At 34.5% G+C, this 23,959-nt stretch overlaps 1 protein-coding gene across 1 annotated transcript in view; it reads left to right on the top strand.

Annotated features, from left to right (window-relative positions):
• Positions 1-13,984: 13,984 nt before the first annotated feature.
• The window catches only part of LOC111414470 (protein-L-histidine N-pros-methyltransferase), a 127,614-nt gene continuing 117,639 nt past the window's right edge, over positions 13,985-23,959 (top strand). Inside the window, exon 1 of the mRNA XM_023045832.2 lies at positions 13,985-14,492. Coding sequence (XP_022901600.2) covers positions 14,310-14,492 — 183 coding nt within the window. The 5' untranslated portion in view covers positions 13,985-14,309. The remainder of the gene's footprint in view (positions 14,493-23,959) is intronic.

Genomic DNA, 23,959 nt, shown 5'->3' with positions numbered 1-23,959 from the left:
TCGCTGTCGGTGCCCATCCCTGATGTACAGTTACCAAATCCGACTCGTTCCTCAAAGGGTTAAGAGTACAATAAGATAATTTTCTATTTATTTCTTTTGGATTTAAATCAGATAACTCTAGTATAAGTCGGCTGATTGCACAAACCGACGACTATTTACAAATCAATATATAACCGGCACAAAATTTGTCTCACATTGAACAAAGCCGCACCAAACTTACAAAAGCTGTAATGACAAAAATCCAAGTTATGGTCCCCAACCACTGCATCTATCAGAAATGTCTAATGGTCCCTCTGCACTATGGTTTATCATGGGCTCCTGCAAACCATCACCATTATAGAGCTGTGATTCGCTAGAGGGAGAAGAGGAGAATGGAATGTCCAGAGAGCGGAAAAGACCAGGCTGATCAAGATGGCAAGAGATTAAATGCCAGGTGGAAGAAGAGAACGTGGGAGACGATTAATGAGATGGAAGGAAAATTGTGTTGAAACACCATGCAGGACTCGCGAAGAAATACAGGTTACGTCCTAAATAGAAGAAGAAGGAAGAAAATCAGAAAAAGTAATGATGACCTTGGTTCTTGAAAATGCAAGTAGAACATGTGTTGTATATGTCCTGCTAGCTAACCCTTTCGATTTTATAAAATTCATGCTCTGTATAAACCACACCAAACAAAATGAGGTTACAACGCGGCTAATTACAAATTTGACGACTTGATAAGAACAAGGCCACACTTAGATCTAGTAGAAAGAAGTAAACCTAGGGAAGATGAAAGCGATGCGTTAACTTCATTGAAACAATGCAACATTTTGGAACGAGAATAGACATGAGTATTTTTTTATTATTTCTAACAGTTACAAACCACCTATAAATGTAGATCAATTTTCAATCAGATAGTAGTAAAAGAAGCATCATTGTATGAGTTACCGGAAACTAAACGAACTGTGTATCAAATGCCTTTGCCAAATTCAGAAGTATTATCTTTTGAAAGAAGCAAAATATCCACTTGATAGTCTTGGGTAAAAACCATATTGACAACTAGATAAAATATTATTTCTTTTCAAGATGTGCTCATAGTGGGAATCTAATGATAAAAGACATCCTCCGGAAAACATCCATAAATTAAACATTTACTTATTAAAACTACTAACGCAGTTCAAGTGATGATGTATTTGTACCTGTAACCCATACTCCCCTTCACTCCTTCAACAAGTTAACGTAGTTTACCAACAAGATATACTCCATATATGGAAAAAAGTAAAAAAGCTAAAAAAGCATAAAAGTTTCAAAAAATCTAAATAATTTTAATTAGAAAACAACTTTAAATCAAGTTAACGTATAAGTACGAATATTTTAGATTAAACCGGCACGTTTAAAGTGGTAGGTTTTTGTCGTCGATCACATCCTTTAGTTTACCGGTCGCGGTAAATTGCGATTCGAGAGCTTCGAAACGTAGGTATAGCGAAGAGTCGTCACGGCGGTGATCTATGTCTGGATGCCTGATGGCGTGGATCCATAGATCAATCATCGCGGTTCGATTGCGATCCGATCCGGTAGAACGCGTCGTCTTCGGCTATCTATACTCGCGAAGAAGTGGAAGAAGAAAAGGAGGAAGGTAGAGAAGGAAGAAAAAAGACAAGAAGACGGTCGGCCGCATACAATTACCGTCGTTTTGTTTCGGAATCCGGCGCTCTCTCGGGCTCGCCTCGTAATTACCAGCAAATGATAAGAATTTCACAAAAACCGACCGCAATTGGACGGGTAAATCTCCTCAACCGACGGTCGACGTGCGTGAAGTTATGCAGATTAATTTTTGTTCTTGATCAACAAGGCTTTAAGACCTGTAGGGACTTCAGGGATTAATAATAATCAACCCTTGGTCGATTATTTATGGTAATTTCTTCCTAATCGATGTATAATCGACGATATTATACCTACTTACATATACGATATTGTTTTTATCCGGTTTGGTGTTCGATCCAGGTTAATTTTTCAACTTGAGGAATACACTTTCACACGAAGATTCAAATCGAAGCCGTAATCATTGTACGGTAATCTATATCGTGATCGAAAATCATCGATTATACACAAAGGAAAATGTATACTTCTTTACCTCTAATGGTTGTTGAAGAAAATTTTCTAACCACAACATAAAACAACTTTAAACACAACAACTTTCATTTTTATCGGCTCAATAATTGATCTCTTCATTTCGACGAATCAATTAATATTTTAGTGATCGAACATTACGATTTTATGGGCGACCAGAAAAGTAAATGAAAAAACATGGAATTAAATTGGGGCTCAAGTTCGTACACGAACCAGTTGGGATGATTAACACGTGTTCTGTCGACGAATTTGCATCCAGACGGAAAGAGCAAAACGTCAACCTTGGGCAATTTCTCGCGCAAAACGTCCAAATACCTCGTCTTCGGTGCTCATTAAGTACGAGAGGGTCGCATTTAAAATATGAAATCATCTTGTAATTAACGTACAGCACCCAAGGGCTTAATCATGAATAAGTAATCTCGTTCCTTTTTATTTATTTATTATTTTTTTTATTTATTTGTGTGGTTGAAACGTCGACAAGTTGATGAGTTTCTCACCCAGAAATTTTTATAAAACTCTTTTAAAACTTTTTCTTACAAACCGTGTTTCAAAGAATATAGTGTGTTTTCAAGAGAATGGAAAAACTTTAAACAAGAAGAAAAATTGTGTGACGATGTCAAATTCTTTTCAAATCATTTAGATAAATTTAAAATTAATTTGATATCCTAATAAATAATATACAATAAATGATATCCTAAAGTCTGCTTATCAAACAAATGCAACTTTTTTGTCATTAATGGTTTGTTATCTTCGATTATATTGGATTAATTTGTCATCAACGGTGAGACATCAAGTCTATTGCCTCAGTCATTAGCATGCAGACGTTAAGCAAACATATTTATATATCACTGAAAGAATCAGAGGCTCTTGAAGCGTGTACCAAAATAAATGCTAATTTAGCTACTGTTATTGTTAAATCCATTCGTCACGGTCTTCTGGTTATCCCTGATATAACTGAGTTGATACTTCAAGTCCAAACAAATGGAGCTGAATTGTATAGTTTAATAAATATATTAGTTGCATCTTAAAGAATATATTAAAAACTTGTTGGTTATAAGTTGCTAAATCGCTCCAAAAGCTCATAGGTAAAGTTCAAAAACCATAACCTTTTTTTCGACTGACAGAGAGTTCTACCTTTCTAGAAAAAGACTATGATGATGATATTTCTTGTTTCATCACTACTTTTGCACTTCGATGTAAGGCTGAACCCATAATAACAGTTTTCCACTCTTTCTCTTAATAGACCCTAATAAAAACGTTATTTGAATAAAATGCCGGTCTTTGAAACTTTAGATGATTGTAATGTTACAAAGTAATAAGATCATTGACATGTACAATTTTCACATGCTAAAGTGAAAAAATAATGGAAAAGAATAGAAGATCAAATAAAAAGGCAAAAAAGGCAGGCAAAACATTTTCTGTTTCACAGATCTCTTCGTGAGGAAAACGGAAGAAGGTGAAATCGCACGATAAGTATTTTCATGTAAGAAAGAGAAAGGCTTATGCAACTATATATTAGACATGGAGGGTAGACTTTACATACTAACTATGAATAACATCAAAAGATTTCTTTAACATTTAAACATTCTTTAAAGAGATCCAATTACCACTAAGCCATTTGAGAGCATCTTAGCAGAGTATGTTGTGGGCAGCATCATTTGACACCAGACCCAATATATAACTGAGACTTCAATTAATCCCAAAACAATATCAAAAATTACAACAAAATAGGTATGTAATTTCCAAGAAAGATAATGGAACTGCGACTGATATTATATTGTGGATCCAAAAAATGCTAGAAGTGCTTAGAAATTTTGGAGTGCATTTAAATGGATTTTATCTGCATTGTTTCAGCAATGATTTAAAAAATTTGTGAAACTCAGCAGAGTAACAATCAAATGGCCTGTTTTGATAATATTAGATAGGCATAATACGCATATGAATAACTAAGATTTCATAAACGAAACTCATGGGATAGAGGGGAAAAAAGTGTTGCTCATTTTGTCTTTCCCGATACATATGTGGCTGCCATTTTGCTAAAATGAGACTGTTCACAGGTTTTGTTGATCATCAAATCTCAGAATTATTTCATAACAATTCATCAATAATTGATTCAGGAAAGAGTGGTCAATGACTTCAGAAAATGTGGTATTTTGCCATACGATTCAATATTACTATCTAAAAACGGCTTTACACCTGCTTCGATTACAAATATCGCAAAATACTGAAACCATACCAGCATCTAGCATCTAATTACTTTTACTGTAGCAGAATCAAGAAGCTTTTTGGCAGCAATTGTTTCTAGGATCAATCTTCTAACAAATTCTTGTTCTACACCACCAACCATTATTTCAGAATCGTGTAATGGACTTGTGCCAATAATATTATAGCAACTACAAATTTGACCTTTGGTGTTTCCGGATATTTTTGTTGGTTAATCACCAACAAATAAAACTTTCCAAAAATGCAAAAAACATCTCGCGCGGTTAGGAAACGATAGCAAAGTGCTATCTTTATTTCATACACTTCAATATGACAACACTTCCACATTTATCCTTTACAATAGCACACAAATGTTTTTTTTTCAAGTGCTCATTCTTTATGTGTCAAGCCATACTCCTATCAAAAGCAATAAATTTAGATTCGTCACTAAAAATTACGGTCTCCAACAATGATATCGATTTTTAGTAAAGTCGAAATGTAGTGTTTTACTTTTCTTGCTTCTTAAGAAATGATCCGTGAAAACCTTGTACTGGTAGTACATTTCTGACTGTATCTGGTACAACATGAATGCCATCATTTGGAAAGTATAACTGCGAATTTTGATTACCTTGGATTAATTACTTTGTGAATCTACACAAATAAGGTTTATTTTCACAACTTTGTAATTTTTGATGTCTATGCACTATGTATTGCACTGTTGTATGCGACCTGCCAAGGAATAAAATCCTTGGCAGATCTTTTCATTAATGTTATGGAATAGATACGCTTCTACCTCATAGTAAGCTGTTCGGACAGAGCAGGTTACTAACGATAACTATTTCATTTTGCTTTTTGTAATGCCATGCAGAGAAATGAATTCTTGACGGCACACATTCTCCTCAACAATTCTATTCTCATTACAATGTCTTACATTATAAGGAACGACAAAATCTGTTTTCTCGGTGGTCTTGTATGGGTACCAAACTCACAAGACGGCATAAATAAAAGTTTTGTTCATTTACCGAGAATAACTTGTTGAAATTAAGCACAATTTGCTTTGTTTTGCCAACACTTAACTCATGAGTGTACAGACGTAATTCTTGGGTTACTTCTTTAATTCGACCATGCACAGATTTCTTCTTAGTTTTCTCTTCATTCATCGCTTTCATGATCAATATTCTCATCCATTGTTATCCTACTTTAGATTATTATTTTGGCAGCACCTTAATCTTTAATCATAAAAAATGTGCACTATTATTATCTATTATTTTTATTAGATTCTAACCGTTCAAAATATAGGTTGAACTTCTACTTTATCTTGGTATTCGACAATATTAACTATTACATTTCTTAAGTTGGTTCATTGCATGATTTCTCAGCATAATTTTTCTCTACAAGGTGTCGCGGTAGATCACCAGAGAAATAGTTATAGAGTGCCCTTCCGATAAAATCACGAAACAATGTATTTTTATTGTATAAAATAACACCCTATAAACCAACGTGTTGATTTATATTTCGCCATCTAAATTGGTGATATCTGTTCGATATCCTTTCCATCTTTCCACTCTTTTCATCTTCGACCATTTTACAAACAATATTCATGTAAAGATGTTTTTTTGAGCTATTACAAAATTGTCCACAATAAAGGTGACCTCTCATTATTGTTAGAAATGTGAATATACTATTATCTCTTTTATCATTCTGACAATAATGTTAAGTGCTGAATTTTAGTATATAATCGTTTCTTTCTAAAATTATCAAAGCAATGTTTCAATTAAAGAACAGCGTGTGTAAAATATTTTTTTATAAACATTCTGTAGAGTAAATTTCTAATTAGAAATCCCACATTAATCATACTTATGGTTGATTTGAAGTTGAATTCATTGTCGTTTTTGTTAGGTCGTTAATGAATTTAAAATCATTCACGTTTAGAGGTTCGCGCGCACACAGGTTTCTTACTCGTTACTGCTCTATTTGCCGCGGTATACAACGCATAGTCCATCGGGTTTCTTCTTGGACAAATTAGATTGAGATGATTTTGTAATTTCTCCCGACCGCACCGCGTTGCATTAGCCGTCAGTTTCGTATTATGGGTCCCGGGTAACGCAACAAAAAAAAAGAAGAAAAAAAAGAAAATCCCTTTCGAATTAACATCGAGCTACTGGTTTTTGTTAATGGAGGTGCTGCTGGAGCAACGTCGCTCGAAACTCATTTCTCTGTTGCCGCGGTTATTAATGTAAACCGCGTCGGAAGAGAGTTTCGATCCGAAGAATAAGAATGAACATGAAGTGAGTTGGTGCTTTATATGGTGGGTTACCTATAGAAGACGAGCTTAACACAATTTTCGTTTGAAATTAAAATTCCGTTTCTTCTTTTTACTTTTCTTTCCAACCCTTTTTTGGTCATTCGTTTTCAAAGCAATAAATCATGATGAGTTTCAAGTTTCTTATTGACATATGAATGAAAACGTTTGAATTATTATCGAAACGCAATAGTCTTCAAATTTTATCGATAAATACGACAAGTATTTCAATTAATATTTATTTAGAATTAAAAGTAAAATTAAAGAGTAACGGATTAAATTAAAACCATCGATTTGAATATTTATAAATGGTGTAAATATTTTTTAAAGGACATCAGAGATTTTGCCACACAAATATAAATAATCCGATTTAAACGTTGCTAATGTAATGAATAAAACATCCAACACCTCAACTGACGTGGAAACAAAAATATGTAGGTGCGGCATTTAATTTAAATATTATAAGATTTAAACTGAAAAAACATTTTTTTAAACCATTTACTTATTGTATTTTTGTTTGAAAATTTTGTGTGGATAAAAAGTATAAATGTTCTTTATACCGAAAAATCTCGTTTCCTTCTTTATTCTGTGTACAGCACGTGCTTCGGGACGATTCTAACGTTTCTATAGCCTCCAAATTAGCCGATAACAAGAGCCCAGGTACAAAAGAAAACGACGAAGGATCGTCCTCCTTACGTCAACTCGTTATGCCCGCGTGGTTTTTCTCTACACGAGTACTTCCCCGGAGTTTCAACCGGGTCTGTCTGTGTAATAAAATATTGGAATTTCGGTTCCTAAACGTTTTGCATACAGTGCCGTGTGTACGCCGATCCCGGATTGTCTTTACCGTGGATATACGATACGAGAGGGGCGCGTGTACTCTCGAATAAAAAGGAAAAACGAACGGAAACGGGGGATATAGAATTTTTCTGCCGAAATAACGTCGCCATGTGTGATACGTAATCTCCAAGAATAAGAGCAATAAAATTTTCCTTCGTCGTTTCAGAATTTGTACAAGAGAAGGCGGTTTTCTAGATCGTTTCATTGGCATAAACATCTAACTTAAAAATAATAAAAAAAAAATAATTAAAATTAGAAATCAAATACTCAATGAATGAAACAAAAAAAATAAATGTTAATTTCAATCGGAATCGTTCCTTAGAGGGTTACAGGCAAACAAAAATCCAATTAGAACGACCGGGATTAAATTCAAGAAACGTTTTAACACGCCAAATCTCCAAATCGCATAAAAATTATCCGTGCGCATGATACTTTATTAGGCGGCGTCCCTTGTAAACGAAAAGAACGCTTAAAAACCGTCGCGATTAAGGGCTGAATTCGCTTGAAAATCGCCCCCGCTTTTTAAATTGCTTCGTGTAATTTCCACCCGGGTATAAATGAGGTTTTTTAATTGGAAATCCTACTCTCCCAGTCGGACGCTATTTTACTTTAATGAGTGTTTCCGTTTCTTTAACGTAGCGAAGAGCGACGATATATTGCCTCTTTGTCGCAATGGGGGCGCGCGTGTTCTCAACTTGCCAAAAAAAAATTTTTATAACCCACCATTCCAAAAAAAATTTAAATGAACTAAGAACTTTAAACTAAGTTGTTGATAATGGTTCGAAAAGGAATAAAAATTATGAAAAGAAAATTTTTATTATCATCACGTAATCTTGTTGTTCTTGAAGAGAAGGAGGTGTAAACACTTTGAGTCAGAAATTATGTCGTTTAAACGAAACGCTCGAGGCGTCGATCTCCACAGTTCAGTTCAGTTCCGTTCTGTTCTCTGATGATGGCCAAAGAAGCAACGGTGCGCACTTTATAGCGTTCCATAACTAAGCTTTAGTGCCAATCTCTCGTTAGCTAATTTTATGTTCGTCCGGGAAAAGGCTCTCGCGACGAAGTAGAACATTCTTCTTGCCGTATTGTTTGCGCTCTGGGTTGTCACGAATCAATGACGTGACTTCACATTTCTCTTTGAAAGCTTTAAGTACCCTGAATTAAGTCTTTTGGACAATTTTAAAGTTTTAGGTTCAACTCATTTCAGAATTTTGATAGGTATTTTTAAAATTGGTTAAACAAGGTAAGTAACTTTACAAATTTATTCAAATCTTCATCTAAAATCATTGACCCCTCAGAAAACAGGTATGTTCATCTTCACCAAAATGAAGCATATTTCACTTATCGTAAATAAACTTGGAGTTTATGTTATGGGAAGTGTTTTGTTTAGAATTAGGAGATAATTTAGTTATTGCACAATGGGTGTATAATGTTTGTGTGAGGTCGTTATAGCTCTTCGTATTTGTGCGATGGTAATGACTTGCAATCGCTTGACTGACTCGTGATCCGAGGATATCAATGAGTCTTAGACCGTTTATGGAGTGCTATTTATTAAAACTCAAGTGGAAGATTAGTCTGAGTATCATCGGCCAGCAAATATGGTGTTTCCTGTACACTATAACATGTGTAGAAAAGCTGACGACAATTTTGGTTGTGTCCCAATATCAATAACTCAATTCAATTTCAAAAAATGTCTAACATGTTGCACATTGAACGCATGTGTTGGTTCACAAATTAATAATTCTCGAAATTAGTCTCGAGATTGATGTATTTATACATCCAGACGTTAGACAAAAAATATTTTCAGCAACACTATCATAAAGTGACAAAATTTTGTCACCTTTATCACTTTATGCATATCAAACAATTTTATGATTTGATCCAAATTGATGTCGAAATCACTACCCAAAAAAAGACCAGAATCAAGATATCAGTTTGCAAATGATAAAGCAGAACAATGTTGTCAAGTTGGAAAAAACATTAGCAATTTCATTCATTATACTTAAATTTTGAATGGTCAGACACAGATTAATTGAATAATAAAGGAAAAATCTTTAAAGTCTAATCCAACATACATTTCAGCACAACATTCACCATAATTGGAAGCACCAAGAAAAACACTTTCAAATGAAGAATTCAAAAGTACATGAAAGGTTCTTGAAAAAAGTGAGGTACTAAAAAGAGGTTTGAAGATGGACTCTGGTTTCGTACGAACATCGTTTTTAATCAAAAAACTGAAAAATTGTATATTCATAAGTAACAAACGATTGCAAACAATTAAAAATAATTGTATATTTTATATCTTGAGTAACATTTGTAAGCTAATTATGGCGAAAGAAATTAAAAATTAGGAAGAATAGATGTTGCTAAATTTTGTACTATGAATGAAACTACAATAAGAACCAATTATGCCAACGCTATTACTAATAAAGATCACGACAATCTTAACATAATTTAAAATTAAAGATGAACTGGTTTCTGGTATTGTAGATGCAGTACAAGACTATCTAACAAAATTAGCTAAAGCTGTTGCCAACTTTTCATATATTCGTGTTTCAATGTTGATGAGTCAAGATTACTTTGGTAAAAATGCCAGAGAAGACCTACGTGTCTAAAATTTATAAATCTGCTAGCAGTCATAAAGCAGCAAAAAGAATGAAATCATTTGTTATTTGTAGAATATTCTTTGATATTGTAAATAATTAGTTAATTATTTACAATAATAAAATAATAACTTGCAAAAATAAGTTGATGTGAATCTTCTGATGTGAAGCTTCTAGCTTAATACTAACAATGATTTGACAAATGTATTTTATTAAATGAATATATCTTTATTATACCTTGTTGGTTTAAAATAGACGACAGTGGTCCAAAAGAAAAACGGATTTAGAGCATATATTAAATACAATTTGACTTACACGGTCTTCGCACTATCATTTTATCTTCCAGAGTAAGGGAGGTATTTCTATGTTCTATAAATGTTTGTGTAAATTGATAGTTCAATCATGTTTGCAGATAATAGACTTCTTCAGTTCTCCTTTCTGTCACAATCAGTCGACTTTCGAGCTAAGCATATATGGATGTGGTCTTTGAGTTGTATCCCAAGTGACAAGCAGGATCATTAATGGGTTAAATACTGAAGATGCGTTTTGGAAATACCAGGTTGCTGAGTTGTTGGAGCGTGTAATGAATTTAATAATAGACTTATCGCATTTCCTCTCCTAATGTGGGTACTTTCCAGCGCATCCGTCATAGTGCAAGTATTCATGGGTGGAAAGGATGCGTTTCAAAAAATAAGGTGAATCTCCTCCCGGCCTACTAAGCTGTTGATTCATCGATAAAACCAGGAATATTGTTAAAGTTATAAATACATCAATTGAAGTGAAATCGATATCGATACGATATAGATGAGTTTTCAAGTATAGAAGTATCTTTCACTTTTTAGTGATAAAGCGCCTTTACAAAATAATACGACTTCATTGTTACAAACATAGATCAGGCTTTTTAACAGTTATTAATGATCGGAAAACATATTGCTTTTATCATACATCATGATTTGGCAATGAACACCCAATGACTGTTGAAAAAAATTTGGCCAACTTTAGTTAGTATAATTTGGTGGAGAAGGCTTCAACGATTTTACTGAATGGGATATTGCAAGTTGATAAGGAAATAAATGAAGAAGATTAATGAACATGTGAACACTCTTTTAGGTTTTGGACAGTGCAGATAATAATAAAGTTCAACCCCAATAGGACTTTTTCATTGAATACAACTTTATTTATACCAGGTTTGTCATTAGCAACCTCATTGTAACAAACTTAATACGATATATAAAATCTCTTGTTGCAGTTTCGTCTAGTTTTCTTCTCTTCGCTTGTAATTCGTCATCACATTCATTACTAACAGAACTGTCGCTGATATCACTTTCAATTATTAATTAAAGTATCCTCTTTTTAATGCAACAAGCTGTTTTGAAAAATCGCTTTTAGTTTTTGAAAAATAAATTTTTGAAATGATCAACAATTTTTTCGAATTTTGCAATTTTCAAATTCATTTCTTAGAATATGAGTATAAAAATTTCCCAAAGTGTTAACAAAAGTGTACTCTTTCCAATGAATCAACCCGTTTTGAAAAATAACTTTTAGTTTTTGAGAAAACAATATTTGAAGTTTTGATAACATTTTCTATGTTGCAATTTTCATCGATAACTTTCAAAATTCGCTATAATATTCATTTCTTAATGGATACTTGTGGAAATATCACCAATTATTAATTAAAGTATCCTCTTTTTAATTCAGAAAGCCATTTTGAAAAATCACTTTTAGTTCTTGAGAAATAAATTTTTGAAATAATCGACAATTTTTTCCAATTTTGCAATTTTCCCCGATTAAGTTTTAAAAATTCGTATAAAATCCATTTCTTGAAGGATCCTTGTGGAAATATCACCAATTATTAATTAAAGTATCCTCTTTTTAATGCAAAAAGCCGTTTTGATAAATCACTTTTACTTCTTGAGAAATAAATTTTTGAAATGATTGACGATTTTTTTGAATTTTGCAATTTTCGCCGGTTAAGTTTTAAAAATTCATATAAAATCCATTTCTTGCAATATGAAGTATGAAAATTTATTAAAATGTTAATAAAAGTGTCCTCTTTCCAATGATCCAACCCGTTTTGAAAAATAACTATTAGTTTTTGAGAAAACAATACTTGAAGTTTTGATAAAATTTTCGATCTTGCAATTTTCATCGATAACTTTCAAAATTCGCTCTAAAATTCATTTCTTGAAGGATTATTGTGGAAATATCGCCAATTATTAATCGCCAGTATCAAAAAAGTTCATTTTGTATCTTGGATCCAAATAAGTTAACATATCTTATCAGCTTTCTAATTAATTTCATTTTTATTCAAATATCGCAATAATGTGGCAATATAGGGTATCACTTCAGACATGCACCAGAAATTATAACCATAATGGCCGGATAGATATGCCGGATAACCGGATATATTGTGCGTTTAGGAGTTATTTCAAACTGGAAATAGATGTTCCCAATAGGATTTTATTTATATATTCTGAACAAAAGTGGTAATAGTTGTAAAATCTTGTAATAAAAGCAGTTTTCTAAAACAGAGTAAAATAGAACTTATTGCACCTTTAAAAATGACATATCAATGTAGAGCACTTGTCTGAGATATCCAATATCCAGCTACTAGGTTTTGCGTTATTTCTCTCTAAACCATTTCTGCAATTAAGAAAACTTCAATACACTGCCAAACTCTTTAGCAATACTGTTTATGCCTATGGTGTAAGAAAATAGAAAATCTTTCCGATTGACAATTCGTTCTTACCAAGAAGGTGATACAGAGATGAAGCACATGATCAGTACAAACTTCTGAACACATATCTTTATTTACGAATATTTTGCATAAGTAATTAAAAAAGTCCTAGTATAAGCAACAAAGTAACTCCAAACAAAGTAATTGTAGACCGCTACTGGTTCTATATGATCATCTGCCGCGATATGTTCATTGCTCGTTCTACGTTTTCGGCCAACAAACATGTTGGGCCAAGGAGTCAGGACAACATACGTTCAGACTGTTTTCCTATTTCTAATATCTTTATGTACTTCAACATTTAATTAAGTATACTCTGTCAAATAATTATTCGCCCATTAAAGATGGGCTAACAATTTAAAATATTAATGAATATACTTATCTAACAGTGTTCGTAATCTATTTTGTACAAAAACTAAGCGAAGTGTTAAATACAATCACAAAACTTAATATATAGTCTACAACCTAATTATGGAACGTCTATAAAGCGATTGGAAAAACTAAAAGTTATTTTAAATGTTACCTTGAAGTAACACAGGGCTATAGAGAGTTTTATTTATTCTTTTTTAATAATAGTAAGTATTTTTTTCTGGTAGTTTGAATCTAGGTTATTAAAGGTGAGAGAAATTCAATTAAGAAGACTAATGTTTACCACCTGCTTTGTAATTTCAAAATTTTCTTTTACACATTTTAGAAACCATCAATAATTATTATTAACCATTGGGAACATTGAGTACATTCTAATTGTACAATCAGATGATAACGCTTAAGGTGGTACTAATTTGCAATTTAGGACACACGAAATTACCATTACTAATAAACTTTCACTGGGCAAAACTGTAATTATCCACAAGGATATAACCACAAAGTAATTTTCTTCGATATAAAATTATGTATTAATCAATTTTCCATTGCGTTTCTCCGGTGGATATAAGGGAAAATTACGCTAATTCAAATCGCATATTCATAAATCTAAATTACATTCTCCTTTATAATTTACTTCACGTTGTGAATGTTTTATTTTATACAATTACAATAAATTATTTATACACGATGATTAATTAATATCACAAATGGACGACGGTTTTAGTTTGAAAATAATTTACGAGGAAAATTTTATTCAAATCGACAAGATGTAAATGCGCGTTTTACCGTCCTGCTAATAGATGGAGCTGAGCTCAAACGCTAAGCGAAGAAACCAACCTATAGTCACGTGATAATGTTTATGACCTGTCAGAGCAGGAACATAAACAACATATAAATTGTGCTTAAACCTATCTAATCGAGATAATATCGGCTTATTAGAATATTTCCATACGATATCTTTGCTATTTACAGTTTAAAAAGTCTACTTCTTTTGGATCGATTTAACTCGTAACATAACCTCAATTGTTGATTTGTCAAAAGTGTTGTTGTCACTTTGGGGCCCTAGATTTTAGTTTCTAAACGATTAAATTTGGTGTGTTTGATCGAGTATCGAGTGATTTCTTGTTTATACAAGCTGGAATTAAAAGGTAGAATGAACGATATCGGTCAGTGCGATGGAAACGTGGCAGATAACAGTCCGGTGGAGTATTGTACGGGAGGAACGGACGGAGAAACACCTGTTTCGAGCCTGTTCAGACCGCGAGGTTCGCTCGCACGAGCGCTATACGAGAAGCAAAAAGCAGACGAGTACCTTAGCACAATTGATAAGAAACAGGTTTGTAAAAATTTCGTTCGCCCGAGACAATTAATATTAATGCCATGACCGCGGGTTGTCTCGCTAATTGTTTCAAAAATTCGCACCGTTTATTATATTATGCGGAATGGAATAAATTTATATATTTTTTATTGCGTTCCATTAGGGCACGTGCTGTTATATTAATGGATATTAATAATCTGACTATATTTGGTTAAGCAGGTTCTTTAAAGTGTGTGTTCGTTATAAGTTGCTGCAACGTTTGATGATGGCCGTAGAATATTAAACAAGGAAAAGTAGTCGATAAAAATCCAATTTCCATGTTAAATCCAAGAAATTCACCATATTCTGAGACGAAGCTTTTTTTGTCTTTCCCTCAAGAGAAGACCCGCAACATTAGGGTCGAATTTTTGCCGCGCCCAGCGTCGAGGGATACAGAGCAATTTCGTAGGCGCATTCTTTAATACTTTAACTTCCCCGGCTCGTATACCGGGACACGTCGGCCGTTTTTTCCCCCGCACACGTCCGGCGAAAGCTAAATAGGTCCGGGATATGCAAGAATACAGGGCGAGAGGGTCCTACACGAACCAACGCGCCACGGTTGTTTGTCACAAGATGTGTTTTACGAGCAGTCCCACCGGGGCCCTAACCTGCAGTTACGTACCTTCCCTTTTAGTCGCTCGCCCGCCTTCTCAACCCCCATTTTCGCCATTTTCCCCTTTTGCCCCCTTCAAAGTTTCGGACACGCACCCAAAAAACAAACCTCTTTTCTAATCCATTATCCTAACATTTTCCTTTTCCTCCCTTCTTATTTTCGATTATACTATGGAACGTTGGTTCGGTGACGGTTTTAAGGCGTCGCGTTAATCTACCCGTTTTATGCACTACCAGTCGCCGTAAAGTAATAAGGTTTATTAACATGTAAAACGGCCGTTGCGGCCGTAAGCAATTAGCGCTAAGCTTCCACTTTCGGAAACCCGTTGAGGCAGAGGACGAGGCGAAACAATTTAGGCGTTCGCGGTTTATGAAAGGCATAAATATAGATATTCGCCTCTCATTCCTTTACCCCGTGTGTGTGCGTTATAGTCCCTAAGTGTTGTAAAATAGAAACTTAACGTTGCTATAAATTCTTTTACGATGCTTTACGTGCGAACCGTTTACCCACGCTACTTCAACTTCACGCCACCGTTTAATATACTCACAGTCCACAAAAAAAAACTATCTTAATTTTTGATTATGATATTAGAAAAAAATGTGTTAGGCCAACATTGTTATAGGAGTTTCTTGAGATATTGTCAAAGGATGCCGTTAGACGTGGTTGCTTCAAGGACGAGATAACGAGGACGGTGTATTGGCGGTGGTGTAAGTAAATAGTGGTTCGTGACAATAATTGGCCGTATTATTGTCCACGGTGTATCGATAAAATAACAGCGCGGCCATAGAACGCTGCTTCGTCCGAGCACTTACGTCTATTTGTTCCTATTTTCCATAATTTCACGCTAATAATGAAACCCGGACCCCCACTTTACCTCCCCTCAATCTCAAAATTCCTAGTTGTAACGATATACACGCTAGTTTATTATCGACCATTTGTTGTTAATTCAAATACAAGAGCTAAAAATAAAAATTATCGGAAAATTAGAAATAAATTATGTACAATTATCAAGCGTTATTTATCGCATCGACTTTTTGCACTGCGATCGAGGAGATCTAATGATTCGCGATATAAATCGTAATCGATTTCATTATGCAGTTCAAGGATCACAACAAAGTCTAAGATTTTAGACTTTAAGTATAAAGTATGTGATACGACTGATGCAGGATGAAAGAATAGAATTTGTACAGGTGTCCCGTTAAGCGTACGGAGCGGCTGTATCTCTAGAACGTTAAGGCCTAGAGGTTTGGGAAAAAAATCCTTATAAGCAAAGTGACCAAGAGAAATAGCTGGAAATTATTTTGAAGTTCGTAATTCGACCGCTAGGGGGCGTAACTGCCATTGAGAAACATAAAGTTCCCGCTATCTCAGAAACTTAGACGATGAGCTATAACTTTGACAACATCATTTAATAGCTTGGATAATACCGCAGCGCTTTTGTTTTGCGATATTTCTCATATTTGTCATAATAAGGGAGGGGGAGGCCAATGCGTTTTCATATGTTTACATTTTAATATCTCCTAGACCATTCAACCGATTTGAATATTTTCGGTGTTGTTTGAAAGAGCATTTTATGCTCTTTTTAAAGATATTTTCAGTAAGACCGTTTGCTCTAAAACAAATGAGCTAGAGGGCGTTATCTGCAGCGATTACATATTTTTGTGATTTTTGAAGAAAAGTTAAATGGAACGATACTATTTACTTCACAGACCCTTAGTCACCTTAAAATTTGCTAAATTTTAGTGAAAACCGCATCTCGATATCGCCACCCGTTCTCGAATTATAGAAGAAAATGTTAAAAACTCGAATGCCATCAATCGGATCCAGTTACCTCATCGACAAAAACAAATCACATAACCATGGTAACTGTAAACATGTCAATTACTAACGCAGAAGCGTATGATAGAGGGTATGATGATTTATTTTCAATGTTTTGAATACGATGCAACTGCATGGCTAAAATGGGCAATGCAATTACGACAAAGAAAAACATTTTTCTCTAGAAATGTTTTTAAGATTGACTTAGCGATTACGGAAAACTGGCAACGTGTAGCCCATTCAAACATCTTTATGAATTCGTAAATCACATTGGTGCGCAATATGATCCCACATAATCTGGCAACTCCGAAAACAATTGTCCACAAGATTTCTCAAGAGAATAATATCTCCACCACGTTGTTTTACATCAGGCCTTAACAGATACCGATTATGATAACAGACTGAACTATTACCATTGACTTTTAAATATGATATGGATGCATGAAGCATCTGTCCACAAGCTGATGTAAACTTGCATAATATGCATTCTTGGTCCGAGCAAAACCCACATTGCTCTCACCCCTTTATCTGTTGGGTGGACTAAACGACCTGACTTTTCAAGAAAAACCAATAACCAGGGAAAATATGACAAAACACTAAATACCAGTAGAAACGTGTTCAGGGCCGAGACTTAAGCAACGCTTTTTTTGAGGTTTATGGAAGGCATTTCGCACATTAGTGAGTTATTTTTGCCAAAAATTTAAGTTATTCTAAGTGCTTTGGTTTATTTTGTTTTATTATTATTGTTGATGTTTCATTGATCCGTTGGCTTTTCAACACGCCTCAAAAGTAGTTTTGAAGCAGTTCTAAGCTTGGATAAAGTGTGAAGGAAGGTTCTAGATAAAAAAAATTTTGTTCTCTCTTATTTGTTTCCTAAGGTAACTTGATCCGATTAAGATATACGAATTTTTAACATTTTCTTTTATAATTCGAGAAGGGATAGAGATATCGAGATGCGGTTTTCATTAATATTTAGCAATAGGCTTATTTGTTTTAAACCAAGCGGTCTTATTGAAAATATCTTTTAAAAGAGCAGGAAATGCTCTTTCAAACAAGACCAAAAATATTCAAATCGGTTGAATGGCCCAGGAGATATTAAAATGTAAACATTTGAAAACGCATTGGCCTGCCCCTCCCTTATTATGACAGATATGAGAAATATCGCAAAACAAAAGCGATGTGGTATTATCCAAGCTACTAAATGATGTTATCAAAGTTATAGCTCATCGTCTAACTTTCTGAGATAGCGGGAATTTTATGTTTCTCTATGGCAGTTACGCCCCCTAGCGGTCGAATTACGAACTTCAAAATAATTTACAGCTATTTCTCTTGCCCAATTTGCTTATAAGGATTTTTTTCCCAAACCTCTAGGCCTTACCGTTGTTGAGATACAGCCGCTCCGTACGCTTAACGGGACACCCTGTATACTTATTTAAACTTAGTCATTCAATATTATCAGACACTAATGTATTAACCCAATGACATAATTTGGGTGAAAATAAAGGATTATCACAAAAAAAGGTGGGATATTTTATTTCAAAGTATGTTTCTTTCCTATATAATATTAGGGAATTAATTTTTTTATTGACTTTGTCATCCTGTATAAATTGGTAAATAAAAGTAAAAAGTTTTGGGTTATGCCCAGAATCAAACCATTGTTTGATGTTTGGAATGCCAATATTAGTATTTTATTCCTCGATGTGATGTGTTAGTGACCAAAGCCAAGTGGACACCTTAAGTGTTGACCTTAAAGATTCAACACACATTATGGAACTAATTGGAAGTGTTTACCTGGATTCACATAGCTTCCATGTTGAATTATTTTTTCCTTTAGAGTGGATAAATAATATCGAGGAGAGGTCATGACAAAAACTGATACCCGAGGATTTGGCGAGGTAAATCCCACAACTTGTGTTATTTTGTGCATGATCTGGTATGTTTTGTGAGCAATATGGGGAAACCAAAATTATTGCTACTATATTTAGATACGACAGTAGAACCCCAATTATCCGTGTGCGGATTATCCAGACTGCGGATTATCCGTGCCATCAAATTTTCATAAATTTTTTTTAATTTCTAATCAATCGCCGGAAACTAAGAACTCTGCTATGAAGACGTAAATTGTTTTTATGGGTGCATGAGGTTGGGCTCTCTAGTTATAGGTTAGTACTGAGTTGCGTATTCCGAGTGGTATTAGCTTAGATCGAAACTGGGCTATACTGACGGGCAATGCTTACTAAAACGTTGGCTGCAAGTAATGAGGCAAGTGCACAAGGATGTAAAACCGTATACCAGTGATGTGTTGTGCCAACGCGTCTGGTGCCTATAAACTAAAACGGGCTGTGATAGGAGTCAAAATGATAATGTTACATCAATTGCACAACCAATGGATCAGGGTGTCATTGAGATAATGAAACGCATTTACCAAAAAAAATTAACGATGAATTTGCTGGAAGAAGTTGACCTGATGAAATTTTGAAAATCCTTTGCGATCAAAGATGCTATTTTCACAGTGGCAAATACTTGGAGTGTAGTGAAAGATACGACTATTAAAAAGCTTTTTACAATAAATATAATGACACTGAAGAAAGATGAAAGCATTGTCTTAGCATCTGGTGAAGAAAAAACAACTACATCACAATGACGATATAGTTGAAGAAGTTTTGGGTCAACCTAGTACAGCGCAGCCTTATTCATCCAAAAATGAGAGTGGAGACGGAGAAATTGATAACATGATATTAGTCAAGCGAGTAACGAACCGTGAGGCTGAGGAAGCTGCGAAATGTGCAATGCAATGTGCAACTCATACCAAAATAACAGACTTTTTTTGAAAGAATAAGTTACGTAGAATACATAAATATGTCTAAGTTATCTTAGTTAAATTCTGTTTTTATTCTGTGCTTTATTATGCAAAAAATAAAAATGTTTGGACTATCCGTGCGTTTCAATTATCCGTGATCCTTCCGGTCCCGTGGAGTACGGATAATCGGAGTTCTACTGTGTTATCACTACTTATTAATCACTACAAGTTCGTCAATTAAATTGGAGTTACATTTTTAGTTCCGCAATTCCAGGTAAATCCTGAGGCAATCACGTTTGGACCAATTGGGTATGATCAATCTATTAGAGAGAAATGAAAAGTATAATACCTTTTAGAGATGAAATTCGTATTTACTGCAGAAAATATTATTCATGTGCGTGATTCAGAATTTTTGTCTTGATTACACTGACACCTAACCTGTTCTTATGTCTTAGATAGAAAAGTTGCACTTAATAAACGCTTTTACGCTGCTGATTTGTCCCTGCCTTGTAAATATAACCTGGTTGTATACATTGTGTCCCGTATCTTTCGCATGAGAGCATTATACTGTTGTACATAACAATACGGTGATACATTATTCTGAAGCGATCTTTCTAATAAAATTTTTCCGTAATGTTTATAATAACCGCACGGAACTGTTTAACGATGTCCAATAGCGGATTCACGAATTCACGGAAAAAGTTTATTTCTCCCCTGTATACAAGTTTAATTGTTGTTGCCAAGAGGCTATCTCGTCACTTTCCGCAGATTTACCACTTGGAAAAGATCTTTGTGTATATATTAGAACCTACCATTTAGTGGTATCACCAAACGTTGTTGTATTATTTTACCCATTTTACCAATTGGCACTGCTGTGAAGGCTACGCAAATTTGCTACAAACCACTCATATCGACTGATCATTGCTTTTTTGTATAGCCTAGTAAAATCTAGTAGGCTTGATAGTAAAATCTTAAGAATTGCTGGAAATATATGGTTCATATATCAACAGGGTTTGTTGTTATCGACTTTTGATAACTGCAAAGAAGGCAAAAGTCGATATCGACAATCTTATCGTCTATTTCAATCACAAAGACTTTAACCTATAGTAACCTATATTTAACTTATATCTCTGAACTGTAGAATTTTAGTTTATGACAAAAGAGTCTGCAATTGTCTGCTCGTGCACACAATGTCATTTATGGCTTTAAACCAAAAATTTGTTCACCTGTCGCTATAATCTTATCTTTGATTCAAAATATGATATAACGATAAATGTTAACTTGTTGTTAGACTGTTTATACTTTACTATTTATTACATGTTTATGTTTTTTTGTCTCTACGCTTGTTCCATTATAATAAAATCCAAACATATATAAAAACCTAACGCTGATTACCACAAACATTGTATATGCAGGAGTTAATGATATGACGCAGTTTTAAATTTTTCATAATATGCAAAGGTAAAAGTATACTGTAGACCATTTGTAAAATATTCCAGCACGGGGTTCAGTATTCTTCATTCTCTTTCAGCACTACAGTCCCTGTGGACTTTGATACGGAGTGGCAACGTATAGAAGCCACTCCGATCTATCAGACTCCACACGCTTCGAGTTTCGTATACTAAGCATCCTAACGTCCTCCAATACATCATTTTTACATCATTTCTTTGGTCTTGCTCTCTGTCATTATCGGCTCTATTCTACATTTTTTTCAATCCTCCGTCTCTCTGCATCATTTCCAGATCTCCCAGTCCCAGTACTCCAATTCGTCCAGTTCGTCGTTCATTCTTATTCTCCATAATGCAGCACCATCATGTGTCGGTCCATATATCCTGCGGAATATCCATCTTTCATAGACTCTTAATTTATTTCCATCTCCTGTCGACATACTCCATACTTCGTAACCATATGTTGTTTTTGGTTTTATAATAGTTCGCTAGATCTTCAGATTCGATTCCTAGTATTGTACTCATGATCAGTTCTTTGTAGGCATAGTAGCGCTTATCGTCGCTAAGTATTCTAAGTATTTCAGCAAAGGATGCAACACTGGTGAACTCTAAAAGCATCAAGACAGAACATATAAAGATGCATATATCAATTAATACAGAAAATATGAAGAAATGAACTAATTCCAGAAGAATAGAACGTAGGTCTCATCCAGGTATAATATACCATCGACTTGAACCTTACTCCGAACGCATCCTGAGAGAATATCAACATGTGTTGTGGTCCGTCACTGATTGTGAATGTTAGACCTGATGATGGAAGTAATTACCGAAACGATGTCAAAAATTCAATTGTTTTTAATAACTAATAAATATATGATGTATCAAATTATTATGATTTCTATTTATAAAATTATTGCGAATTCGATTATTTTTTATGTAGTTTATTTAAGTTATAGGGTTACCATCCATTTTCAAACAGTTGTTGCCTTTAAAGTAATTGAAAATTTTTATCAATGCATGTATTATTGTTAAGAATAACCACGTCAGTGTTTTTGTTTATGGGGAAGAGTTTATGCGGGCAATACCTATAATTATAATTAATATGCAGGTTATATGCAACTATTGCGAGTTCTTGTAGAGGAAATGTAATTTTAAACATCCCAACAGGTTCTTTGTGGTGTGTATGCAGCTTTTGCAGGTTGTTGTTACATAAGTATAGATGGTCGTCCTAGATAACTCTTCATTGGCAAATAATAAATATAAAAAAATAAAAATTATTAATGCTAATGTAAGAATTGACCGGTTCGACATTGAATCCGCCTTTAGGTCAACCGCGATATGAAGTGTACTCTTAACGAGCGATAAGAGGGACTACCATGAAAAAAAGTTGATCATTTCCCGTGTATTAAATATTAAAAATAAAGATATTATCATTATGAATATATACAACTTTTGCTAATGTTAATATAAAGTTTATCATTATAACTATCAAACAATAAAAAAAAATTTTGGGTACTCAACATGCAAACTAAAACACAATATGATGACATTACAAGTAAATTTTCATTTTAAGACAATTCTTTGATTAATTTTGCTGTGTGTTGTTAAGGAGAATTGCGGATAAAGATAGTAAGAACATTCTATACACACAGGTGTTGTGTTGTCCTTGTTCTTCTTGGAAATATCGGGTTAACATCGGTAGACATCGAGTCGCCGGGGCGAAGCGCCGACCGCGGCCCATGAAATATTCAGACGGCAAATACTGATTTATTATTGAATAATTGTTAATGATTGCTGGACGGCTTTGATGACCCACACGTAAGTGAAATTGCCGATAATTGAGTTTGCACAGGGTCCGGTGGATTATTGATGCGCCGTTCGCGGTCGTTTCTCGGGGGGCGCTCCTATAATAAGGGCCTCCTCAAAACAGTGCCGTGCAATCGGGCGTCGCGGCATCGGCGTTCGATTTTATTAATTCAATTATGCATAATATCGCCCGTTCGTTTCGATCCGAAAGGGCGCGCCCCGCGTTTCCTTCGAATTAGACCTTAATGCGTAATTGATTAAAGACCGAAGCCACTCTCTTTGATGCGAACATGATTATAGATCGACGGGAAATTAACAAAGAACTCAGATCGATGTTATTTCATCATCATTTTTTATTTATCCTTTTCAGAAATTAAAACTGTTAATTTTATTACAAGATTTGTTTATTCTTTTCAACGTTATAATTTAATTGGAACTTTTCGAGTAGCCACTTTCCCAACCGAATTCCCCTTTGTATCATTTGCGATTTAGATTTTCCGCAATCGTGTTTTGTTCTTCTCGTCGTCGTTTGACTGTTTTTCGCTTTTGTTTCGTTGGGCATCGAAGGGAGAGAACCACTTCTCAGCGTTGAATCTGAATGCCCCAAGCGTTCATTATGTACGCCAATTATTTTTGTTTCGTCCGAAGAAAGAATGCCGCTACTACCTCTTCTCCTCAGTTTCCGTTCTCCTGCATATTTACGCGTCTCTTGTTACTTTAATGCACTTTTGATAAAGGCCCTTCCGAAAAAAGGAAATCTGGATTCAAAACGCGTCTGTTGACTATCGATGAGAGATAGAGGGAGAGATAAAGGAAGAATGAGGGAGAGAGAGAGAGTTGAGGGGGTATCGTCGAAAACGTAATTTATTTATAAGGGAAAGGAGGACGCCGGTGACAGCGGCGTGGTGGAGATTTTTCAGGCAGAGGAGAAGCTCTCTTGCTGAAATACTGAAATAACACC

Source organism: Onthophagus taurus, chromosome 1, assembly GCF_036711975.1.
Source record: "Onthophagus taurus isolate NC chromosome 1, IU_Otau_3.0, whole genome shotgun sequence".
NCBI classification, from domain to species: domain Eukaryota; kingdom Metazoa; phylum Arthropoda; class Insecta; order Coleoptera; family Scarabaeidae; genus Onthophagus; species Onthophagus taurus.
This window is presented reverse-complemented; position numbering and strand designations above follow the sequence as displayed.